This window comes from Lygodium microphyllum, chromosome 23, assembly GCF_053477565.2.
Source record: "Lygodium microphyllum isolate KBCC chromosome 23, Lygodium_microphyllum_v1.1.10, whole genome shotgun sequence".
In the NCBI taxonomy this organism is placed as follows: domain Eukaryota; kingdom Viridiplantae; phylum Streptophyta; class Polypodiopsida; order Schizaeales; family Lygodiaceae; genus Lygodium; species Lygodium microphyllum.
Window position 1 is genome coordinate 75,990,043 of NC_141157.1, and position 27,000 is coordinate 76,017,042.

At 43.5% G+C, this 27,000-nt stretch overlaps 1 protein-coding gene across 1 annotated transcript in view; it reads left to right on the plus strand.

Moving 5' to 3' along the window:
* The window catches only part of LOC148016352 (Zn-dependent exopeptidases superfamily protein), a 95,273-nt gene that overhangs the window by 9,816 nt on the left and 58,457 nt on the right, over positions 1–27,000 (plus strand). The window contains exons 2-5 of the mRNA XM_087664470.1: positions 19,139–19,249; positions 19,402–19,519; positions 19,610–19,701; positions 19,815–19,891. Of these exons, the coding sequence (XP_087520596.1) occupies positions 19,139–19,249; positions 19,402–19,519; positions 19,610–19,701; positions 19,815–19,891 (398 nt within the window). The remainder of the gene's footprint in view (positions 1–19,138; positions 19,250–19,401; positions 19,520–19,609; positions 19,702–19,814; positions 19,892–27,000) is intronic.

Here is a 27,000-nt window from a genome sequence, read left to right on the forward strand (position 1 = left end):
AACTCGGAAAACTTGTGGGAGGTAAACTCGCCCCCACTGTCACTCCTCATGCATCTTGCAAGATGACTAGTTTGGCTATGTACTAGTAGCATCCAAGCAAAAAAATATGTGAAGGCATTAGAATTATGCTTGAGAAAGTACATTCACATGGGAATGATCATCCACGATAAAAAATAAGTATAGTGTGTCATTCAAGGCGACGATGGATGTTGGCCTACAAAGATCAACATGAATCAATCCCAGAGACGCCTCGGCTCTATGTGTAGATTGTTAAGGGAATGGGGTGCAATATTGCTTCCTAAGTTGACAAACTTTACAGACATCCCATGACAGCTTCAAGCAAAGTCGTTTTGCCCTTCTTGTTGTTCCTGCTTCTTGTGAAGGGCTTTCAAATGAAAGGTCAAGGTTTTGTGGAAGAGAACCTACCATGTGAAGAAATACCCTAACATAGAAACATGAATGAAAGCGCATAACAAAGCATAAACTCAAAAGAACACATTTAGGGTTAGGGTAACTCAAAGGCAATGAGCATTGTGGAAATTTGAATCAATGATTGAATGCTGAACATACAATGCTCATGCAGCAAACAAACTGTGCAGGAATGAAAACTGTATTCCGAATTCTCATGTCTGGAGGACCAAGGCAGAGATGCTGAGCGGGGGAGTGTTGCACTCTTGACAGATCTTTAAACATAGCAAAGCAGCCTCCAAGTGTCAGACACCAGCAAATGCAATAGTATATGTCGAATCTGGTGGTAGATAGGCAATGAGGAGAGAGAGAATCTGTAAACGCAGCTGCAAGTGATGACATGGCAGCTTGTACGGCAGCCAGCTGTGCAAAACGCAGGCTGATCTGCAGTCGCCTACAGCAGGACGGCAGCCAGCAGTGGAAAACGCAGCAGATGGATGCCACGTGGCAGTTGGTGGCAGTAGGACAGTGATCTGCAGCAAGTGTCAGGGCTGGACAGCAGCAGTGGGCGATGAAAACTGTGCAATGAAGGCTGGAAACAGGTCTTTGATGGTTGGATACAAACAACAACAAGCAGCTTCGGCTGAGATGTCCTCTGCGAATGGGGTGTGGGCAGCGAAGCTAGAGGGCGTGAAACCTACAGAAACGAGATTGGGCTGAATGGAGGGCAGCATGCCTTTTTATAGAAAGTTTCGGGACCTTGTAATGCGCACCATTTTAAAACTCTCTCAAACCATGCACCATTTTAGGGTTTTCATTAATTAAGCATTTTTGGGGCTGTTTAAGTGGCTAGTTTAGCATGTAATACTTATGTTAGCTCAACATTTTTATCTTTGAAATATCATATTTTCTATGTCAATCTCCTAACCTCTATAGTTCGGGGTACCATCACATGGAAGGAGCTTGTGTCCATGATCTTGGAGCAAGATGCACTCCATAAAAACATGTACCGATAGAGTCAAAAATGTCAATCGCATCTTTGCGGTTGGAAGCTATAGAAAGGGTGACACTTAGAAGCAAAAGCAAGGCAAGAAATAGAAGAAAGAGTAAGAGAAGAAGGACAAGAAGTCCAAGGGTTATCCCAAGTATCTGCACTATGGAAAGCCAACCCATTCAAAAGAGAACTGTTGGAGGAAATACCCCCATCTCTAGCTTGGAGTGGAGGATGGCACAAAAGACTTAAAGGCTACATTGGCATGACTAAAGAGCCCATATTTTTCCATCTCTATGAGGTGGAAGACATTGCATTAGCTTCTTCTTCAAAGAAGCCTTGGCTTGTGGAAAGTAGCATGTCATCTCATGCGACTTACTGTTGTGATTGGATCCAAGATCTCCATGACAAAGGGGGCAACATCACCATTGGTGACAATTCATCAATATGTGTTCAAGGTTGGTGTGGGTCTACATGATCCCACTTATCTTGATAGACAAGGATCTACAACACTATGTTCCAATTTTGAGCTTCAACCTACTTTTAGTTCATGGACTTCCATAGATGGAGACCTATTAAGTGAAGAAAATACCCTAGCAAAGAAACACAAATAACACTGTACGACAAAGCAAAGACTAATAGAAGAACACAGTAAGGGTTAGGGTAACTTAGAGACAATGAACACAGAAAATGAATGAAGTGATATGACTATTGAATATACAATGCTCATGCAGCAAACACACTATGCAGTGAATGAATACTATATCTCGAACTCTTATATCTCAAGGATTAGGACAGGGGTAATGAGCTGGAGAGTGTGTTATACTCCGAACGGATCCCAAATCGCAACAAGGTAGCCTTGGATATCAAACACCAACAAACGTAGCCAAGGAAGGTTGGATCTAATGTAGACGGCAATGTAGGAGAGAGAGAGAGACTAAAAATGCATGTGAGGAGAGAGAAAGACTAAGGAGAGAGAAAACAATGAGTGCATTTGGGAGGAGAGAGAAAACAGCAAACGCAAGCTGGGAGTAGAGAAAATAGCAAACACAGGCTGCAAGAGAGAGAAAACAGCAGTGAGAGGTTGAGGAGATGATAATGACAGTTGGAGGAGAGAGCAAATCTGTAGGGTGGGAGTTGGTGGATCCAGAGTCGACCACTCCAAAAGACCGAAAATGGATAAATGCACATAGATGCATGTTTACATGAATAGAATGCCAATGCATGGGGTAATGCAAAGAGAGATGCAAGATGTCATGCTCACGCAAAATGCAATGCAATGTGCCACTTGGACAGTGCCCTAGTAGGAGAATTGTTCACTTGCCTAAGTACCCTTTTACAATCATGTCATCCTGATAATGCAGATGAAGTTACAAATGTCCATAAGTACAACACAAAAGAATGAATGAATGTCTAAAAACTGTAAGCATAATCACTATTACTATCAAGAGAAGTAGTCGTCCCCTCTCAAACTAGAAGGGAAAGCAAGAGGGAAGCGCCCTCTCCCCATCAATCTAAAGTAGGGAAGGGCATACCCAAGCTGATCCTAGTTAGAAAGTACTAGTTAGAAGGTATTGAAGAACCAACCGGTTGACTGCTTTGGTCAAAATGTTTGTAAAATTGTCTAATGAAGGCACCAAAGAATAAGTACACTGTAAATAACGCAACATACGAAGACATGCAATCCAATGTGACACCCTAGGTGTTGTGAAATATTGACTGAGAATGCTGACTAAGTAAGCTAAGTCTGGTCTAGTATAATTAACCAAAGATGTTTCTCTACAAGAGACCTATAGATATACACATTGAATGGTTGACCTAGGATATCCTTCGATAAGTGGACAATAGGATCGAGAGGCGTGGGCATTGGCCATGTTTGATTCTTTGTGAATTGTTCCATGAGCTAAAGTGCATACTTCTGCTGTGACACAAAAATACAACCCCTAGATTGAACGATCTCCATTCCCAAGAAGTAAGACAACAAACCGAGGTCTGTCATCTCAAATGTAGCACTAAGTTGTGTCTTGATTTTCGCTATGGCAACAGAATTTGAACCTGTGAGGAGTAAGACATCAATGTACAACAGGATGTAGGTGGCCCCCTTTGCAGTAGATCGAACATATAAGTTCGGGTCATAAGGGGTAGAATGGTATTCATGAATCATGAGTATGTAAGAACTCTCGGGTTCATAGAAGGAAATCTTGGTGGCTGCTCCATATAGACTTTCTCCTCTAGGTAACCATTCAAGAAGGCACTCTTGACATCCATATGATATATTGGCCAACCCCGGTGAGCGGCTAGTATGAGTAGTAACCGAAAAGATGTCAATCGTGCAGTAGGTGTGAAGGTCTCTTCATAATCAATACCTTGCTTTTGTTGAAACCTTTTCACGACAAGGCGAGCCTTGTACTCGTCTAAAGTCCCATTAGCCTTTAGCTTGGTCCTAAAAATCCACTTTGTCCTGATGACTTTCTTGTGGCTCGGATGATCCACCAATGTCCAAGTCTCATTTCAGTCAATACTCTCTAGCTCCTTTTCCATGGCCTCTTGCCATTGAGAGTGCTGAAGAGTCTCTTGCCATGTATCCGGCTCATAATGCGCTATGTAATCAGCTGTAAATAGCAACACAAATGATGCCCAAGGTGCAAGCTGGATAGATCTTCTAGGTCCCTCTCCGGAGTGGAATTTGGTGGTAAGATCCCCGAATCCCGCATGGTCTGTTGGTACCAGCGAGATAATGGGTCTTGCGGAGGAGGCTTAGGAGCTGAAAAATCCATAGGTAGGGCAGGAGCAAGTAGTAGACCGGGCTCAGTAGGCACGATCTTCAGTGATGTGGAAGAAGGAATTGGATCAAAATCCGGTGTAGAGGACTGTATGATATCCCTCTCATCAAAGATGACATCCCTCCTAATGATCACCTTGTTTGTCTGAGGATCAAACAAATGGTAGGCTTTTGCTTTGAAGGAATATCCGAAAAAGATAGGAGAGCAGCTCGGGGAGTGAGCTTTCTTATTTTATCATCAGGTATGTGTGTGTATGCATGACACGAAGACTCTGAAGTGGGATATGATAGGCCAAGAGTCAAAGAATGCCTCGTACGAGGTCTTCTGAGGAAGAGCTGTAGTCAGGCACTGGTTGAGGATGTACATTGCAGTGTTAGCAGCCTCAATCCAAAGGCGCTTAGGGAGCTCTGCTGTGAACAGCATAGAGCGTGCCATTTCCATGACTGTCCGGTTCCTACGCTCTACGATTCCATTTTGAGAAGGGGAGTTGGTAGAGGTGAGCTGACGAGAGATGCCATGTTGTTGTAGAAACTTGGAAAACTCGTGGGAGATGAACTCACCACCGCTATCACTCCTTATGTAACCAATATGATGGCGTATTTGGTTATGAACCAGCAACACCCAAGCAGAGAAATATATGAAAGCATTGGACTTATGTTTAAGGAAGTACACCCACATGTATCTTGAATGATTATCCACTATAAAAAAGAAGTATATTGTGCTGTTCAAGGTGGCAGTGGATGTTGGCCCACAAAGATCAATGTGAATCAATCTAAGAGGCACCTTAGCTCTATGTGTAGATTGCTGAGGGAATGGGGTGCGGTGCTGCTTCCCGAGCTAACATGCTTTACAAACATCTCGAGCTAGCTTCAAGCGAGGAAGGCCCTCAACCATCTCACAGTGAGTCAACTCATAAAGAGAGTCATAGCCAATATGCCCTAGGCGGAAATGCCAAAGACGCTCATTGTTCGTAGGCTCCCAAGATATGGCTAGTGCCTGGAAGCGATTCCCTTGACTAGTTTGTTTTAGGACATTCTATGCCTGAGCATCGAGATGAATTTCTCACACCCTTTGGGCTAAAGTTGTTTATATTGTGATTTATATCCACAACAAGTGACCGATTGTTGCCTTCAATGATTTGATCTTCTATTAGGCCTTCTTTAGCAAGAAACCTTCTGTTACCCACTTCCATATATTTGGATGCAATGTCTATGTACAATTTGATAAGAAAAAGAGAGGGAAACTTGATACCAAGTCCAAGTGGTATATCTTAACAGCTATAGTCAAATAACCAAAGGTTACAGCTCTCTTCCTCTTTCACTTTGTTCTACTTTTGAGCTTTCCTCACCTTTTTCTTGTCCTCCTTTCTTCTTCCTTCATCTATCTCGAATCTCTACCTCCATTTGTTTCTCTCTCTCTTTCTCTTGTGTGTATACCTCTATGTGTGTCTAATTTTTATCTTTATGTAATACTCACACTCACTCTCTCTACCACGATACCTAAGCATCTTCATAAAGCATTTGTATTGTACACCACAAATCTTGAGAAGGCTGCTTGTAAGTCTTATTGCCATTGATAGACTTGCAACTTTTGTGGAAAGTCCTAAACAAGCGGCGTGACTAGCTTTTCATCACTTGTCCAAGATGAGTGGACAGTTTGGCCCATATCCTTAAATTCCTCAAGCCTTAGCTGATAAGGTAATAAAGAAATACTCTCCTATCTCCAATCAAAGTGGCAATGTTTCTTCAAGCATGGCCAAAGCTCAAGAGGAGGCTGTTACCCTCGATATGGGAATAGATGCTTCTGAATTTCCTAATCTTGCCTCAGCGGTCTTGACCTTCTTTGCCCACACTTGGAAGCAAGGGGCCCAAGATGCAATCCACTCTACAAGAAGCTTTGGAAGACATTTCTAGTTCTTTGTTTTTTCTCAAAGAGAGACAAAATAATATGGAAATAAGTTTGCATGCATTATGATTCAGTGCAATCTCTCATTTCATTTGTTTTGAGTAGATTAATGGCCAAAGATAGTCAAAGCCATGACTGCGGTTGGCCCATGTGAGGGGTGGTATGGGATCACCTACAACGACATGTGAACCAAAAAGCTTGACGTGCAAAGAAAGAGAATCAATTCTCTTAAGCTCATGCCCGTCGAATGGATATGGTATAGATGATCCATTCTTTTCGATGAATGGAGTGAAAGGAAGAAATGAGGCATCATCAACATTCTCGTTTCTTCTTCTCTTAGTACATTCTTCTAATGGGCTGAGGGTTCCATTTAAAGGGGAAAAAGAACAACTCTGGCCTTCATCTACAAAAACTAAAGTAAGTGATTATTGAGGTAAGAGTCAAGACTTCGAGCTCATTTCATATTTCAATTTTTATAGTACTCGCCAATGTAGAATCTAAATTCTACTTCCTCTATCTCATGATTCATCTACCTTATATTTTTCATCTACCTCAGTTACCTCAATATACTTGTAACCTCAATGTGTCATCTACCTTAATCTAAAATATCTACCCATTCTACTTCATCTACTTCATTTATGTTGCCTATCTCCTTTTTCACATGTGATATGTAGATTGATGTGACCAACATGGTACAAGTAGTCACCAACAATACCTCTAATTGTCTAAGGATGAGACATTTGCTAGCAGTTGTAGCTCTAAAGGGTGTAAAGTTTAAACAAAGAGCATGATAAGGAGCAAGAGGACATCTTTAAGGGCCTCTATATGGAGTTCGAAGATATAGACTCCCAAGTCTCATGTACCCGCAATGTTCACCGAATCATTGCTTGAGTTGCAAGCACCACACTTGTTGTTAAGACTTATATGAGACATAGCAACATGGAATACGAGATGAGGATGTGGATGTGGTTAAAGGTGGGTGCAATGGTAGGGACTTAAGAGATAGCAATTGGTTGGCTGTGGTGACATGGCGGGCGCCCATGCACGCTCACACACAAGCACATATGTGCACACGCGACACACACACACACACACACACACACACACACAAAGAAACCCTTAGCATACGACAGTCTCTTTTGTTCAATTGCCATGACTCTTGTACTCCTCATGTGATTACTAATCGAATTTCAGAGAGAGAGAGAGAGAGAGAGAGAGAGAGAGAGAGAGATGGAGGACTGACAACCGACGGCTGAATATTGCGGTCTGGCCCTGGCGACTTGCCCTGTACAGCGGGCACGCTTCCTTGCTCTGTGCGCAGCAACCTGAGATCTTCCCTCAGGGCTGCGCAAGTTCTGTTTGGCCCAACGTGCAGACGAAACGCGAGAGAGAGAGAGAGAGAGAGAGAGAGAGAGAGAGAGAGAGAGAGAGATGCTGCCGTCGGTGCGCCCCGTCCTGTCGTCTGACGCCTGACTGCCGCCTGACGCCTGACTGCCCGCGCGACGACTTGACGACCTGCCTGACGACCTGCTTGACGACCTGCCTGCGCGCCGCCTGACGACCTGCGCGCCGCCTGGCGACCTGACGACCTGCGTGCCGCCTGACGACCTGCCTGATGCCTGACGACCTGCGCGCCGCCTGACGACCTGCCTGAAGTCCCACCCGCCGACGACACCCGCACTTCACAGCTGCTCGCCTGCCTTCACACGCCCTATTCGTCAGGGGTTCACCGGCACGCGTCTGTCCTGTTCTGCACAGGTGCCCCGTTGCAATCCTGTTGCTGCAGCCAGGCGGTTCCCTGATTGTGCCGGTCTGCGGGACTTGCGGAGCGAGCAAGAGAGAGAGACAGAGAGCGAGAGAGAGAGAGAGAGAGGAAGGGACAGGCAGATAGACATTTTACAAGGACAGATCTGTGCTGAGGAGGCAGCAGATTATTGAAGAGCAGAGACTGTAGGCAGTGCATCCTGCTGCTGCAGTGAGGGAGCGAGCGAAAGAGAGAAGACAGCGGTATGGCTGGCCTGGATATGGATTTTCTCGACCGGACGGTGGCAGCCCTTGGCCCTGATTCCGATACCGAGGAGCCGGAGGATATGGTGCCATGCACGGAGGAGCCGCCTCCGGGTTCTGAACTGCCGCCGGCAGGCAAACGCTCTAAGCACACTTCAGACGAGCCAATGGGTCCTCAGGACCGTTCCTATGCGCAGGTTGCCTCCGAACCTGTGGATTCGCAGGAAATAGATTGGGAGCATTTGCTGGACTTTGCCAATACTCTGCTTGGCGATTATGTCCAGCATAATAATGAAACTTTCTCTGCTGCGGCTGCGGATGATGTGCTGGAAGCGACAGTGGACCCAAAATCAGTCTTGCGGTCCTTCTCGGTGTTCTATGACCGTGCAGTTATACTTTTTTTCACCGGCAGGATCCCAGTGCTCTCACATATTCGCCAGTGGATGCACCACTTATTGCAAGGGGAGTATGTTGAGGAGATCTTCCTTGGCCCTCGCGGCTTTTATGAGGTGCTGTTGAAATCTGAATCGCATTGAGCTGAGCTACTGTCCAAGTTGCCACTATTCTTTGACCGCCGCTTGGTCCATGTGGTACCATGGCGCCCTATGGCTGACTTCCAGCGTCTGCTTCAACGCGAATGCCCGGTGTGGGTGGAAGTGGAAAATTGTCCAGCGGTATATTGGCCATTGTTGAAAGACGCGATGGCGGTTGTGGGCACAGTGCTGGTTCCCCCCAGCCTCAGGGCTATGAACCGAAACCGTCTATGCATGTTATGGGATACGGCCAGGAAACGGCCTGCGTGGCTTCGCCTCAATTGCGCTGGCATGCATCCTTTGCATTTTCGCCTGAAATGGGGCAATTTTGCCGGACACTGCTTTTCATGTGGTAAATTAGGGCATTTTGTAGCTGAATGCCCGGAACGGCAACTGTCTTCTGAGGAGGCGCAGGTTGTGCAGCCCAAGGATGACATGGTGCTTGATGCCCAGACACAGGAGACCCTTCAGCCCCCTACTGTCATGGAAAAAGGTAAACAACAGGTCCGAGCTTTGGATTCTCCTAGCTCTGATTGGATTGAGGCACGACAAAAAAAAGGTAAAAAGTTGGACGCAGGCCTGGCAGATCCTGGGCCTCATGTTTCCCCGGATTCCGTGCGCACGTACACGCGCAGGAAAGACATGATCACCCCACAGCAGGTTGTGCGTACCATGGCCCCGTCAGCCCCCCGCAATCCGTCTTCAAGGAAAGTCTATTCCGAGGGCCCCAAGGGCCCACCTGCTAAGCTGGCGTTTGATGCGAAAGGCAACGTGATTACTCCTTGGGATAGGCGTTATCCCCGCCCTGCTCCCAAGGTAGTGGATTTCCCTTCTACCTCTAAAGCAGGTCGCCCGAATTCATTTGCAGTATTGGCTGATTTTCTGGATGAGGGTGTCCTGGATGCCCTCGCGGAAAAGATGCAATCGAGGCAACAGGCGCCTCGTTCCTGACTTCCTTTGTTTGAAATTATATGAAGATTGCCACGTGGAACGTGCGAGGCATTTGCTCTCGCCATAAGCAGCATACCATGTGGTCTGTCTTGCATGAAAATCAGTGGGATGTATTATGTGCAGTGGAGCACAAAAGTCATGGTGAGGCAGGAAAGGTTGTGGATTGTCGTGGATTTCGTCTGTTTTATGCAGGGACACATGCTAAGCATTATTCGGGCGTGCTGATGATTGTTCATGAGAAATACCAGCCTGTTCTTGTTAAAAATGATGTGCACGGCCGCTTTCTGGTAATCGAGGTCCTATTTGAAGGTGAGATTTTATGGCTGCTGGGACTTTATGCTCCCAATGATCCCACATCCCGACGGGATCTATGGTTGACTTTGCAGGGCTCCATGGCACTTGGCCGCAGAGGGTTTTTGATGGGAGATTTCAATATGTGTGTTGACTCTTCGCAGTCCACCTCAGGGCATTCGGTAATGGACACGCCAGAAAGCCGGGTGTGGAACTCCTTTGCTTTGCACATACTTAAGCAAGATCTTTGGTCGTGGCTTCACCCTTCTGTTTCAGGTTTTACTTTTCATTCTGCGCAATATGCAACCACTTGGTCGCGATTGGACAGAATGTATATCATGCAGGGGGATGATTTTCTTCCCGAGATGCTGGAGATGAAGGTCTTGCAGCAATATGCGTTGTCGGATCATTTTCCCCTCCAGCTTGAGATGCGGGCACAATCTGTTGCACCTTTTATGCAGTTCCTGGATAAGCTCCCTTTACGCTTCAACTCCTCTTATTTGAAGCATCCAATTTTTCAGGATTATATGCAGCAACTGATTGAGAGGTTCTTATTGGACTTCGCCTCTGAGGGCTTGGCTTCGTTTGCACGCCTGCTCTCTAATGTGCAGCGGGTTGCTCGGCAGTATGGGATTCACACTGCCTCTCTTTGTCGCCGCCGTCGACTTGCAGCAGAGGACTTATTGGCCTTGGTCCGTTCCTTGCTCCTGGATTCCCCAGATGATGATTTTCTGCTGTCACTGGAGCGGCGTTTGGCCCATCTTATTCAAGTCTTTAGCTTGAAATCTTATCAGCAGGCCAAGCTGCATAACTTGACTGACACATTGCAAGATAATGCCTGCCAGTCTCATAAGTTCTTTCGCGCCTTGCATGCTTCTCCGGCTCGCGAAAATATGACTCGACTTCAGGACTCGGAAGGTCGCATGGTCACTGATCCGCAGACCATTATCAATATGTGCAGAAATTATTTTATGGATCTTTTTGGTTCTTCATCCTTGCTGTCTAGCCAGGTTACGCATGCCCGCTCGGTCTTCTATCAGCTGGTCCACCAGCAGGTTCCGCTTGATATGCAAGCCTCTTTGGAGGCGGATATTTGCGAAGATGAGGTTATGGATGTGTTGTTGCACCTGCCTAAGGATAAAAGTCCTGGTTGGGATGGTCTCACTAATGAATTTTTTGAGCACTCAGTCACGCAGTTGGTAAAGCCTTTGGTGGTCATGTTCCAGCAGGTTTGGGAAACAGGGGTCATGCCTTCTTCATGGAAAGAAGGCCTCATCAAACTGATCCCCAAGGTCCCTTCGCCGTCAAAGCTGCAACACTGGAGACCAATTTCGTTGATGGGCGTGATGTATAAAATCTTTTCCAAAGTGCTGGCAAATCGGCTTCACAAGCACCTTCCAGCTCTTGTGCACCCCCTCCAATATGGTTTCATTAAGGGACGCAACATTTTGCACAATATCTTGAATGTGCAAATGGCTATTGATTATGCGAGGCACTCCAATCAGCAAGTGGTCTTGATTCAACTGGACCTGGAAAAGGCGTTTGACTGTGTGGACTGGTCTTTCCTTGCAGAGCTTATGTCTGCTATGGGCTTTGGGATCCGCATGTCCCGATTGATCTACACCATTAGTACTGAGGCTTCTTCAAGAGTTATGCTTAATGGTGGGGTCACCGAGCCATTTCTCCTTGCACGCTCGCTCAGACAAGGCTGCCCTTTGAGTCCTCTCTTCTTTGCCTTGGCAACTCACCCGGTCCTTTCAATGTTATCCTCCATGGCGGCTTCTGCCCAGCTGGCAGGGTTATCTCTTCCTTTGGGGCAGCACTTCATTAGCCAATCCTTGGCTGATGACTCCTTTATGATTTTGCAGGCGGACAGGGATAACATTCGCAAGGCATTAGATGTTTGGACGCTCTTTGGTCAAGCTTCTGGTCTTCGCATCAATGCCTTCAAGTCAGCCATTCTCAGTTGCACGGAGCCTGATTTAGAGTCATTAGACTGGCAGGGCCAGGTGGTTTCTCGTGGCGCGATTGTCAGGCATCTTGGATACCCATTGGGGGTGGATGTACGGCCAAAGGCCCTGCTGGAGTGGATTTCACGCAAACTGGCCGTGAAGTTTATGTATTGGAAGTCGCAAGCCTGGCCGTTCCATGTCCGCCTCAAAGTGGCTCAGACAATTATGCTACCAATGCTGATGTATTTCCTGCCATTACTGCCATGGACGCCCAGTACTTTGAAGGCTCTTACTCATCCCATTCGTTTCATGCTATGGAAGAAAGATTCACTGCAGGCAGGCATTTCCTGGATTTCATGGTCACATGCATGTACCCCTAAGCGCATGGGTGGTGGAGCTATTTTGGATGCAGAAACTCATATGCTGGCTCTTCGTTGGTCTCTGTTTCGTGCCATGTGTGTGGATCATCACCCGTGGACCATCATAGCCCGTTATTTTCTTGAGGACAGCGGCCTCCGCCAGGGTAACACACAGCTTCGAGCCTCATGGTGGCATGTCCTTAATGCTGACGCTCGTTTCTCCAGTCCCTCTTCCTCTTTGTTAGTGCATTTGGTCGGCTCTTGGAAAGTGGTGCTCCAAAAGGCCCGTTGGCATCCTGTAGGGGACCGCGTGCAGACAAATTCTTTTCAGCTGGAATTGTTGGCGGTATCCACATTACTTTCATGGGAAGATAAACATCAGCTCAGACCAAGATTTAACCGCATGGCCCGTTTGGGTGTGACTTCGATTGCGGATGCTACCCTTGCCACTCGCAATGTCCTTGCATCATTTCGGACTGCTAGGAGACTTTTCAGGATCCCGCGCGGATACCGTGATTTGTGGGGGAAGCTTTCCTCGGAACTTCAGGGTAGGCAACCCTTTCCTGCCCTGGCTATGGATCGCCCTTGGCAGGACTGGGACCTTGCAGGCCGGTTGAGTCTGGAAAATGCCTCTACTAATCAGGTGTATCATCTTCTCATTAAAGATCACCAATGGTTGGGCGTGAAAGTTAATGCTGTTTGGGGCCTGCGGAAATCACTGTCATGGAGGCAGGCAGCGCTGATGGAGGGATGGCAGAACAAGACACCTTTCAAATGCAAGGTCTTTCTGTGGCAGGTAATGATTGGTGGTCTTCCTCTTGTCTCGGCCCTTTCCAAGCGTCGAATCTCGAATGGCACTTGCTTCTTCTGCACCACTTCGGCGGAATCGGCCCGACATCGTTTTCTTTCTTGCCCGCTCGCCAAGAATATCTGGTCACTCTTGTCACGAATCTGGCACGCGGTGGTGGGGTCTTCACTGACTCCCTTCGATTGGGTTTTTGTGCGCCCGAAGTATCCCACACCACCACCGTTACATATGAAGATCTTATTCCATTTTTTCAGATACTGGGGATGCTGGCACATTTGGACCACCCGAAATGCTTTTCTCTTTGATTCGGCTTCTAATGTACCGCGACATATTGCAAGGCTTAAAGGGCTCTTGCATTGGCAGCTAGATCTCATCAGGCACTCTGACTTGCTCCCTCGGGAGGATTTGTATTCCTGGCATTTGGCAATTGCCTCTGGGTCCTTGCCATGATTGGTGTAACTTTTTAGTACCCTAGTCCGGGGATTTCCCGCACGTTGGCCTATGGCCCTCGTGCCTCTTGTACTCGTGTAATCATGTAATCTTGTACTTTCTTCGTAATTAATACAATTACCTTTTACGAAAAAAAAGAGAGAGAGAGAGAGATCTATTAACGTCTCCAGAAGGCCAGAATGGCCTATGGGACCATAACTAATACAACTGGCATCATTATCTCTCATTAGAGAAGAAAACAAAATTATGTCTAAGTCTACATGATAATTTGAAATGGAAAGTGAAGAATATGGAAAATGAAGAATATGAAAAATTGAGAAACTGAAAAGAGTATAGAATATCTCTCTCTCAGTGTATGGAATCCACCAAGACTTTGCAAGCTACCCTCGCCAGACTCGACGTGATAATCTTCGTTTGTAATGAGCAATCATGACGCGAATGTGTCACATATGAGCATGTCTTAGTTGCCGAGCAAGAAGCCTAGGGCGTGGTGCTCTGCATAACGCTTTAGCTCTATCAACTGTGATGCCACCTGTTGATGTCCCTCGATGGCACCTATTAGTAGATGTAGTGTCTAAGGTGGCAGCAGCCGAGAGGTTAGCTATACTGAAAAAGTTTGTAACTGCTCTTTGGAGGGGTGGATGTGACTAGGGTTGCCTCTGATCCCGTAACAATACTGCTTTGTACTATTGGAGCTCCAATGAGAACAGGCCCAAACATCTCTTATCCTCACAATCCATCACGCGTGTCAATGGTCCAAAGCCCTCCTTAAAGAGGCAATGGTAGCAGCCTCGGATATCATAGTATACAATGCATCTATAAATGTAGTGCTTTTCCATCTCTACCTCCCATCCACAAAGTTGACACATCCTCTTATTTGCTGCAACATGGCTCTATCGACTTGTCTCAATCATCAGTTGATGTGATGAGAGAAAGAGAGAAAGAAAGATATATTAACGTCTGCATAAGGCCAATGTGGCCTATGAGACAAAATCCAGAGTACATCCATGTCTAATGTCATCTCATCAGTAAGGTAAAGATAACATTACAAATAAGTGGGTGGCCTATGAAACAATACTGAAAATAACTATACGATGGGACTATACTAGGGTTGGACCATGTATAGTGTTGTTTCATCGTGGGCCAGAGAAGTTGACTTCCAAATAGACATATTTCCTCACATGCTTCAATATGTCTCCCCCAAATGTGAACTGGTACATAGATCTAGTCACCCATGCTGCTGAAGTACTGAAATCCATGGTTTTGGTCTTCCCAAGGATCACTGTGAGGTCTTTATCTCTATAGAAGATATGCAAAGCGTCTAAATGGCATTGCAATCCCTCCGGTGAATCTAAAATGAGAACAATATCATCTGCATACAGTAATATTGGTATCAGCACCCCTGCCAGGCTGGCTCCATCTCCTCCTCCTCGGTCTATGCAATCAGACACTTCATCTATGTATAGACCAAACAATGTGGGTGAAATTGGACATCCTTGTTTCACTCCTATGGTACTGTCAATCCTCTCTGATAGCCCCCCAGGTGCTCGTGCATGACCTGTCACTGCCTCATATAATGCATAGACACCCCATCGTATACCCTCTGGTACTCCAATGTCCTGCAATCTCTGCATGATGCGTGTACGAGGCACTGTATCAAAAGCTTTGCGAAAGTCTACAAAGCAACAATAGATCCTCTTGTCTCGAGCTCGACCCTCCTCAATAATGGCTCTAAGTGTGAGAATATGGTCCAGCGTGGTATATCCTCGTCTGAAACTTGCCTGTCCTTGTGCTCTCTTGCCTTGCATTTCAGCCCACTCACTGAGTTCATGCTCCAATATAGATCCATATATCTTGGCTAAAGTATGACCGATCATGATAGTCCTGTAGTTGCTAGGTATCAGGGGATCACCACTTTTAAATAGCGGGATTATAGTATTATTTGACCAACTCATAGGGAATCCTTCATATACTGCTCTATTGAACATATGTGCTAATATGGGTACTAATATGTCACAAGCATGTGAGAAATGTTCTGCTACTAGTCCATCCTCATCCTGTGCTCTCCCATGTTGTAATCTATAAATTGCATCTCTAACCATTTTCCATGTGAAGAAAGACCACTGTGTTGGCCTACAAGCTTGTGGAGGCTGCATAGGTGGCTGTCCTAGCAGGTCATACAGCTGTCTCCTATAGTCAAGCCAAGCATCTAGTGATGTAATCTGTATGGGGGGCTGTCTTTCATGAAACATCTTCCTTGCGCTCTTGCTATCCTGCCCCAAAAATAACTGATATATCTCTGCTTCTGCTTTCGCTAAGTAGTCTCATTTCTTCTTCCCCACAAGGCGTTTGAAGAACACCTTTGCTTGGCAATGTGTCCGAGTGCCTAGCTCCACTTCTCTCTGTAAGTGAGCTTGGGTGACTCTACACTCATCATCATACCAGCTATTTTGGTGACTCTACACTCTGTAAGAGAGAGAGAGAGAGAGAGAGAGAGAGAGAGAGAGAGAGAGAGACACTGCTTTACTGGAATTGAAGCTAATTATTGTTGTAATGGGGTTTTCTCAGTCATCTCAAGAATTATATTGTCACTAAAATGAAAAATGGACTTAATGAATTGATTTAAATGAACTCTTAGTTCTCATATCCATAGCTCTTGGAATGGTGACCATCGCATTTGCAGTGAAGCATTTGACATCGGACAAGTGTATTAGGCTATGTGATGCAAGGACATGGCAAAAGAAATGAAGTGCAATGTGAAACTTTCATTAGATTGAAAGTGTGTACCTTAGAATTGAGTACATTGAAAGTTTCACCCAGTAAAAGTAGCTCACCTAGGACACTTAAGTTGTTAAGTAGGCCTTGAGCTTAAGTTTAGTCCAATGAGCAGCTCAACTTATGATTAATGATTAAGTAATTAATTAGCTCTTATTTAAAAACGTAATTTGTTTAAGAAGCAGCTGGTTATTCATTTGGAAATTTGATCTTGGCTATTCAGGGCTCTCTGTCTCTCTTTCTCTCTCATTTTTGGGAGCAGTGCAAGTTTGGAGAATTGTAGCTGCAAAAGGAGTTGCATGCTTGCTGTTCATTGTGAATGAATAGGAAGAGAGAAGTGTCTTGCAATAATCCCAAGGTGCTTGACAATCGGGAATCAATTTCTTTCTCATCCTTTTTCTCTCTCGGGTTGAGAAAGCTTTATTTTACAACATACCAAAATTAGGGCTTGCTGTTTACAGAAGATGAGTGGCTAGGGTTTGTATAAATTAGTTATTTTGGGTGTGGAATTGTTTGCTGAAGAATTCCAACCAAAACCCCCCAATTCGCCCCTCGTTTTGGGTTGCCAAATCATTGAAGATTCAGGGCAGACATTAGGGAAAATGTATTTAGACATGTAGGCTTGATTTTCTAGCCATTGAAAGCATTAAGTTGAGTATCCAATCTCAAGGCAAACGCATGCTAGAGATCAAGGGTTTATGGACAGCAGCTTTACAGGTTTGAATTACTTGAATTTGATAGTGAATTGAAGGTGCATTGGTTAGGGCAAAGCTCTAAGATTGTTGGACAATCAGGATTTAGGTTTCATTTGACGAACCAAATTGGTTTGAGACTGAGATTCATGTGAATTCCTTGTCAATTGTAGTGTGGCAGCAACGAGAGACCATGGATGCACTTCTTAATGTCATGTTGGTCAACGTTGAAGTGATTGCAGCTGTGTATTCTTGAGACACATTGGTTTAAGATTAAGGTTTATGGATGCAGGTTTACAAATGTAAATTACTTAAATTTGATGGTGAATTGAAGGTGTATTGGTCAGCACAAAGCTCTGAGATTTTTGGACAATCAAGATAGACCTCATTTGATGAAACAGATCGGTTTGAGACTGAGATTTATGTGAATTCCTCATTGATTACAGTGTGGCAACAATGAGAGACCATGGATGCACTTCTCAATGTCACGTTGGTCAACATTGGAGTGATTGCAGCTCTATATGTTTGAAGACACACTGGTTTGAGTATGTAGTTGAGATAGATTCAAAGCGCGTTGGTCAAGGCTGGGAGAGCAACTGAGGACATGGTCATTGGAGCAAATCTGGTCCATTGACGAGCTAGGCATGTGAGGCATCATTAGCAAAAGGAGTGCTGGCTTGTGATAGTTGTGTTGATTACGCGGGTGGGTCACAAGTGGTTTGTGTAAAGGCTCATCTTCAATACTAAATAAATACTGTAAGGAGTGCTTATCTTGGGGGCCAAGCTGGTGTCATCTACTATGCAAGAGTGCTCTACCCATTTATTTTCTTTGTTGAGTTGAATAGTGTGTGTGCTGTAAATTTATGCTCATTGTCCTAAAGATCAGATGTATAGGTTGGTTTTATGTGCCTTTAAATTTCAGCCTTGTAACTGAGGAGATTACTGTAAATTGAAGAGATTGCAGCAGAACTACAAGGGATGCCCATCTAAATTGAGAAGACATGCTTGCAAGTGTTCAAGACATTTGTGCCTGAACATGCATGAAAGCAAGGGGCAATTTGGGGATTAATGCTGCTGGGCATTTGTGACAGCCCTTCATTCCTAAACTTGTAGAGAGATTGACCAATTGGTTGGGGAAGAGGGGATTCTTGGAGATCGATCCCTCTTACATCCGAGGCAAGATCTGACTCTTCTTAAGGGGCAATTTGGGGATTAATGCTGCTGGGCATTTGTGACAGCCCTTCATTCCTAAACTTGTAGAGAGATTGACCAATTGGTTGGGGAAGAGGGGATTCTTGGAGATCGATCCCTCTTACATCCGAGGCAAGATCTGACTCTTCTTTGGGGTTGGAGATCAATCTTAGTGTACTACAATTTTTGAGGAATACAATATAAAGAAATACTGCAAGGGGCACCAATTTTGGGGCTAATCAGGTGTAGGCTGTCCACTATTGATTGATAGAGTATTCATTTCTTTTTATTGAATTTATTGCTTGCTGTAATAACTGGTTAATCAGGTTGTTTACCACGGTCTCCAAGAAGGAAGGCTGATTTCACTCAGCTCACCTCTGCTCCCAGTCCTTGAGACATGGAGGTTTCGAGTGTTCTAGAGTTTGTGCTTATTGCATTTCTCGTATCTTGTGGGTACTTTTGTGTTTTCCCCTAACATTTCTTTACATTAAGCGCTTAGCCTATTTAACCATATTGGTAAGCATGGCTCTCGGTGTTCAACCATGGTTATGGAGTGGTTCCCCTAGATCCTATTCACGTGTAGAAGACACTGTTGTGTGTAGTTCTTTGAGTAGTGCCCAGTTTTATGTTTTAACTAGACAGGCTGGATTCCAGTGACATCCTTTTTACTTCTGCATATGGCAGTCACTTATAGTTTTCCAACTTTTTCTGTTGCCATGACACTTCAAACAACATATAGATGATACACTTTGGGCACTGCAAAGAATGAAAAGAAGATTCAACGAGCTTGCTTTTCTATTCTTATTAATGTCACCATCTTACCAATAATTCTAGAAGTACCATAATTTACATACGAATATGACAGTATGTTCTTTCAAAGTTGTCAAGAAAGGATGACTTGAGATGCATGGAATCCTATCCACATCTGGCTTGAAGATGAACTTTAGTTTTGTAGAATCAGGAACCATAAGGCTTGTAGTAGTTAGCACTTACACACTGCTCTTATATAAAGTAAATGTAAAATTTTCTTGATTTGTTTCAGCTATTTCGACTTTGAAGTCAGTACCTGAACTAGAGGCGGCAATGTATAAAGCAGTGGATGGCACTGCTTGTGTACGACTGCTTACTCTTTCAGGAGAGATTGGATGTGGCAGTAAGTTCTTAATCATGTTGTCTCTTTTTAATAATTATTGTTTTTTGGTTTACAAATTAGTGAAAAGGTTTTGACTTGAAATTCTGAGGTTGCTGTTTTCTTTTTAGGAAAATAAGGTATATTGTGAATTATTCTTGGCTTCTAAATGACAGATCCAGATCGTGCTAAGGTTGTTGCTCCAGTAGTGAAGTTCTCCACTGCTAACGATGATCTGGATCAAAAAGCTGCTGTCCTGTTACCTTACTCGGAGCTTAGTACTTTCTTGCACAGGCATGCATGCTCGAGTTCTATTGCATGAATGGTTGAGCAAATTGATTGTGTAACTTCCAACTGGAACTCATATGTCTTGGTTACTGACAGGACATACAGTAATTCCTCTTTCTCCAAAAAAGTTGCAGGTTTGCTGGTTGAACTCACAGCTGATGTTGCCATTAATGCGCAAGATACATGGGGTAAAGCGGATTCTTTACGATAGTCATTTGGTCATGTACTATTCTTTTACATGGGGCTTTCTCACTTTTTGTTTGATATCTTGGTGTCTTGAGCCTAATAAATGAATTTATAGGTTTGTCTGATGATGACAAGTTTCCACTCGCCAACTTTGCTCCATATGCAAACAAAAGCTATGTTTGGAACTCTTTGGTAAGTCATCTTTAGGTCAAGCTCTGTTATCTTGGTTTTCAGTTTTATCAAAATGGCTTTCAAGCGAATAGGGAAAAAAAAAAGATAATTACATTGCCAATATCTGCGATTCAATGCCACTATGTGATGCTGCTGGTGACATTACTAGCATCTATTATGACTGCATAACAATGTCTAGGCCACTCATTGTTGCTTGTATAACTGTGAAAATCATTGTTCGCCAGATGTTATGCTGCAAAATTCCTTGTTCACTAGAGATTCTACCAGTGGTAGTCGATTGATTATTGTTTGCCACACATGTTGACCACCCAAAAGGGTCAGAATGCTGTGCTGCTTTATTATTGTCATGAGTAGTGATGTTCTTGTGTGGCATTACATACTGCATGACTGGCTGTCGTGCTAGTCTTGTACTGGAAACTGACATCTTCCCCTGAATAGAGAGCCGGGGTGGTAGCATTGTTTTATACAATAGGATTTCTCTTCTTTAAAAGAACAGTAAGACCTCCCACACTTTGAGTCTGCTCATCTTTGCTTGTGTATAGCTGCTGGAAGGTTGTAGTTCATAATGTTTATGGCTCATTGTAGACACCTCGATATTCGGGGATGGGAATGTGACCGGTGTAGACCTTGCAGACACCAAAACAAGGACACGAGGTTGACCTCTATGATCATGCTTGTGTGATGGACTGGTATGCAGGTTGGCAGCTAGCTAGGACCAGCAGTCACTGGTCGGAGGGGGTAAAATGGAACATGCTGAGTGCAATACTGTTGGATCAGCTCATTCTTGCCCATAGAAGGCAGTCTTTATTTCTCTTTATACCTGTTATTGTGCAATTTGTCGATTTTTGCAAGTTCAAGATCAGAGGTTAAGTGTGTGCAGGCAGCCACATATTTTGCATATCAAGTAGAAAGAACTATGTTAGAGCATTTAGTTTAATCACCCTATGTTTGGGAAAAGTAATAATATCCTAAAATTTGGTTCTGCTACAATAGGTGCTGGGGACTGCTGATCCTCTTGCTAAAATTTGGTTCTACCATGATAGGTGCTGGAGACTACTGATCCTCTTACGTTTGATCTGAGTACTGTGAACCTTGAAGATGACTCCTTTCTACTAGTGAATAAAAAAGTTTGCCAACAGTGTGTAATGTGCGAATTTTTTTGACACTCCAAATTTCATACAAAACTTTGCCTTAATGTCATATGATTCATTACACCTGTCACAAGTGAAGACTCAATGGTTAAGACAATTTAACATAGTTAAGACTTAGTTTTTTAAAACTTTAAATAACAAAATGAATTATAATTTATAACTTATGACTCATTTGAAGATTGACATTAAGAAAGGTGGAAGTAAGATGTATAATAAATATAATCATGATACAATGATATATATAACTGTGTCATGTGAATAATCTGTCCAAAGTTCAGTGAGCACTGAGTATTAATAACTACTAAGTAATATTTATCAACATCAATGAATAACTGACAATTGCAATGCTAAGCTAACCACCTGTAAAGGTGAACGAGACAAAGATATGAGGAAAGTTTCAACATGTTCAATGCTCATACATATTACAATTTATAATCTAACTTTCAAGTAGTGACAAGGTTAAAAAGTTAAGATATATATAATACAATTCATTACATGTGAAGGCTTAGGAGACAAAGCGATTTTCTCAAAAAGTTAAAGATTGCAATGGAAAAACACTAAATGCTCAAATTAAGCTGTTGTGAGCTTGTTTTTTTTTTTTTGTGTGGAAAATGGCCCGTGTACTTCAGTTTCTCTTGACATGCCTTGAACTACAATCTTGTGAGAGTATACGAATGGCAATGCGTTTCTATTCAACTTTAAGAGATTGAGGTTAGATAATTGCTAATAGACAAGCTGTAAATTTAACATTTAAGTAGGCAATAGATTATAGAATCTAGGTTGCATAGCGTATTAGATTATCAAGATTCAAAATATAAAAGTCATGACACAGATACCAAAGTAGGAGCATAATTGCCGTCTCTCTCCCACCAAGAGAGAGACTAAAGTTGTATCTCTTGAAGTCTAGTTGTGGGTTGGCCAAAATGAAGAGAATGATTGTGGAATGCTAGTAAATCATCCTCTACTCTTCTCATCATATCTAGATTATTCTTAGTGAGTTGTCTCATATACTCCATGAAGCCTTTCTCCAACTTCTCGCTAGTGTATTGTTTCGCATTGTGTCAAAGGGGATACAATATATGTGCGACAACATGGGTTGGTTTAGGGAACCGATCCCATTGTGCATTCCATATTGTACGAACCTCATTAACCCTTAAGAGTGATGGATGATGGATTATAGATAAAATAAATTAGAAGTTGGAATAATTATCAATGAGTCGTTAATACTAAACAATTATCCATACTACATATGTAAAAGTTAAATAATAACTTACTTGTCTTGAGGAAAAAAGTTGTGGCAAAGCAAGGTTTCGCTAATTTTATCATATACTCATATGAAAGGTCCAAAGTACTTCCCTTTATGTTAGTGATGTGTAATATAATGTAAATAGAAGTGAGACTTTTTACTAACGTCTCTGTCTTAACCCACCAACTCTCATTCAAAATGTTATGCATAAAAGCAAGAGCTTTTAGAGACTTTTTTTTACTCCATACGAGCCACTCTTGGCATGTAATGGTCCGTATCAAATTTGGATGGACCCGTATCAATCTCTCTAGTGCAATAAACATATAAGCAAATCTAGTGGCAAAGGGCTTTAATAGCTCCAGTATGCTATTAGCTCGAAACATGCTTGTGTGACAGATGGCCTCTTCTTCATAAATCTTACCATGCTTGTTGCCGTCTTGAAGACGTCATCTACCCAAGAAATTTGCCCAACATCTTCAATGAGCAAGTCAAGGCAATAGGGGATGCACATAGAGTCTATGTTATGCCAATAAACTCCTCCTTAAGTATATGTACCATGGACACACAATTGCTTCGGTTATCTATCACCACTTGCATAACATTTTGGGCTCCTATGTCCATGATGACCTGTCGCATGTGCTCCTAAATGAAAGATTCTATGATGGCAATACTTGAGGTAAAGACATCGATGGCCTTAATGAACATGGTGCCTTTGCATGAAGGCACCAAAACATTGTATACATTCCTTTGGCGCATATCTGACTATCCATCATATAAAAATTCTGCATCCGTATTTCACCCATGTTTTCTTTAAGGGCTCCAATTGAACCTCTATAAATGTTATTTCCTTTCAAAGCTCCCATGTGCTTAATGCACCTGCAGAGGGGCATTCCCACTCACATTCTATATGGCTCATTGTCTCAATTGTCTTCTTCCTTTGATGTGTAGTGGTCATATTGAAAGGGATGACACATTGAATACATAAGCATGTGAGCTCCCTAGTTGCCTCCACAATAGCATGCCTCTGAAGTCTTGCATGGAGACTTATACCATGCGAGGAGCCCCTTCGCCCGCCCCTACTAGAAGATGGCAACAGAGTCCTTTTTGCACTTTGACCTGATACAAATATGGATGCACTTCTTTTTGATGGGCTAGTGGCACCTTCAATTTGGCTAGCGCCACTAGGTCCACTGGCCTCTCCTTGCCCCACTAGGTCCACTAGTCTCTCCTTGCCCCACTTGTGCTTCATTACCCCCACGTGGTGTTGGATGAGAGAATCTATCCTCTTGTATCTCAATCCCCATGCGTTTTCATTGCTAAAGATAGAGACTTATTGTTACTTCCACCGGCACATTTGCACAAGGCCCCCGATATCTTTGTTGGGGATGCACACAAAGTTGTCTTTCACGTGGGTTACAGTCCTTGATTTCTCCAATCCACAACAGTTGCATTGCCACTTCTTCAATCCATCAAAGCCCTTGTATCCCTTAATTGGAGTGATGTGCCTTCAAAATGGATTGGGCACCATGATTAGGTAATGGGAATTTGGAAAGAAGTCAAGAACTTAGAAGAAGGAGGAGGAGGATGATGATGGAAGAAGAATAAAGAGGAAGAAGGATGGACAAAAAAGAAGGAACTTGGAAGGATAAGAACTTAGAAGGAGGACAGAAGAAGAAGAAGAAGAAGAAGAAGAAGAAGAAGAAGAAGAAGGGAGCTGCAAGAGGTAGTATGCTTGAGAGGAGGAGACTACTGCATAGAAGACAAAGGCAGAACAAAAAAAAAAGGATACGCTTTTCTCTGTATAACCAGTCTATTCGTCTATGGCAAGGTGCAAAATGGCGTTTCTTTGTCCCTATTTCGGTCCAAAACGGCTGTTCCGTTTCGGGGTTGTCGAAATGCCATTTCGGGGTACTATGGTGCACATATACCAATCCTTGATAGGAGTACTGAAGAACTAGCTGATTGACAACTTTGATCAATATATCTATAAAATTGTCTAATGTAGGCACAAACCCTAGGCAGATGGTGCCTAGCTCAACTTGGTCTTTGGTGAAATAGTAGTGCACACCAACATGCTGCATTTGTTGTTTGATGATTGAGTTGCACACTTGTTGAGAACCCCCGAGTTTTACAAAGCAGTCCTGGCACATACATACAATAGATTGGGGGTTTGTAACCATGTCACCCTTTGCATTCTGTCATCATATTCTCCCATGTAGGGGAAGTGTGCAAAGCTTGAAAATTTTTTAGGAGACTTACAATAACTATCCCAAAGGCCATTAGTCAAATCCTGAAGCTTAGCTTGCTGATAAGGTCATAGTGGAAAATTTTGTATAAGTTCATCTAGCTTTTTTGATAATGAAGCCAAGAAAGTGTCATGCAGAGAATCAAGGAATAGGAGATGAACCAGGCCCAGAATTTCCTCAGCAACATGCAAATGCTGCCTTGTAAGTGAAGCATGGTAAATCCCATAGTGTCTTGCTACCATCTGTACATTAGAAAGTTGTCTATCAAACAAGGTCAAACCTTCCAATGGAAAATCACATAGAAACCTTTCCAATAGTTGGCTCATATATTGTTTGAAGACAACATGACTTAGAAAGGATGAGTTGAAGTGCAAGGGAAGCCTGCCCAAAATACCTTGGAAGGCATCCATAGGCTGTCCGGTCATATCAAATACTAGCTAGTGCAATGGTACTCTGGTTCTCACAGGAGAGCACAGTTGGTGAAGCACATGAGAAGTGTAGAACTGCTAGTAATCCCCTTAAATAGATAGCCTCTGTGGTGCCATGAAATACTCTGTTTTGGTTGTGGAAGTAGCCACCGTCTCTTGCTTATAGCTTTGACCAAGAAATGGGAGTTGTGACCAAAGAAAAGATGTAGTCTCTGTGAGAATATTAGGTGTTGGGATCTCGACCTTGGTCGGAATTAGTGTACCCCTGTAAAAGTAAACCATGACCATATGTCACAGACCATAAGAAAAAGTACATCGAACATATATCAACAAAGGTATGCAAGCAATCCAATGTTACAACATTTGTGCATTGAAATATTGAGTAAGTAAAAATACAGAATATGCAAGGTCTGGTTTGTTATAAATCAACCAAAGAAATTTTTCTATGATAGGTCTATAGATGTGCTTATCAAAGGGCTGATCTAGAATATCCTTGGAAAGTTTTGCAGTGGGATTAAGAGGTGTGACTGCAAGCCATATCTTATCAAATATACAATATTGCTTAACTAACTGAACAATGTATTTCTGTTGTGAGTCAAAAATGCTATCCTAGATTGAACTATCTCCATCCCTTAAAAATAGGATAATTGACCAAGGTTAGCCATCTCGAATGTGGAACAAAGCTAGGTCTTAATATTTATGATGGAGATCGAATCTAAGCCTATGAAAGTAAATTATCTACGTACAGAAGAATGTAGCTGACTCCCTTTGAAGTGGTTTTTACACATAAGTTTGGGTCATAAGGGGTAGAATGAAAGCCATGAGTCCTAAGGAACTCGTCCATCCTATAATGGAACCAGGAATGCAGTGCTTGCTTGAGCCCATAAAGAGCTTTATGCAAACAAAAGACCTTGTCTTTACAGTCAACAAAGAAAAATTCGGGATGTTGCTTCACATAGACATCCTTTTCCAAATAATCATTCAATGAGACACTTTTGACATCCATTTGATAAATTGGCCAACCGTGATGAGTAGCAAGTGCAACCAACAAACTAAACGATGTTAGCCGTGTAGTGGATGTAAAGGTCTTTTCATAATCTATGCTAGGTTTTTGTTGAAGATCTTGAGCCTCATGTCTAACAGACTAGTCAAACATGCCCCTTGGAGTTGAGAACAATATTGGCTGTGATGGTTGACCGATGGCAGTGTAGGTTTGGACTCGCCACTATCCCCAATTTTGGTTGTCACCACCCTACCTCCCCTTGTTGGGATTACCTAATTAAAAGTTGGGATTGGAATCTTTTGTTTTGGTTGCGTGCCTCTTACCTTTGATCGATACTCGCCATCAAAATGGCCAGCCTTTTGATGATGTTGGCAATACGAGTTTTACTTTGAAACATTTTGCTACCAAGGTTCTAAGGATAAATGAGAGTTTCCTTATGTCTCACTAGATTGGTTTGATTTTTGAGTTAGGCGTTGGTTTTGTCTTTGGTTTTGAGTTTGATTTTTCTTGCGTTGTCCTTGCTGCCCCTTCTAAGAAGAGACAACAAGAACCCCCTCCGTGGAAAACGCACTAAAACTAGTCTTCCTCCTCGGATAGGGTGGTAAATAACCTGATGTTACATTAATAAGGTGAATTATGGGAAACGGGCGCGAGGGATGACCGTTTGGGGGCCTTGGGCGCCTGAACGGGGTTTAGGGGAGCCTAGAGAGTTAGAGAGTTTGAGAATAGTAGGACTCACCTGAAGTGGACGGCTGGCAGAGGAAACAGGAAGAAAAGTGCCAGCAACTATCTAGGCGAGGTTGGGAGGAGATACGAGTTTCGTGCCACTGTATCTCAGGATCGTTTGAGTGATTTGACTATTCGTCAGTATTGTTTCACGTATCCACGTATCATTGGTATTAGAGCCGCCCGGTCGTTAGAGCCGCCCGGTCGTGCTTTAGCTTGTCTCTCATGAAAGCTTTCGATTGTCCTCGTGAAGGCCTTCTCCGGCGCCTGTCACACGGGTCAGGGAGAAGACGGTACCCCCCCACACGT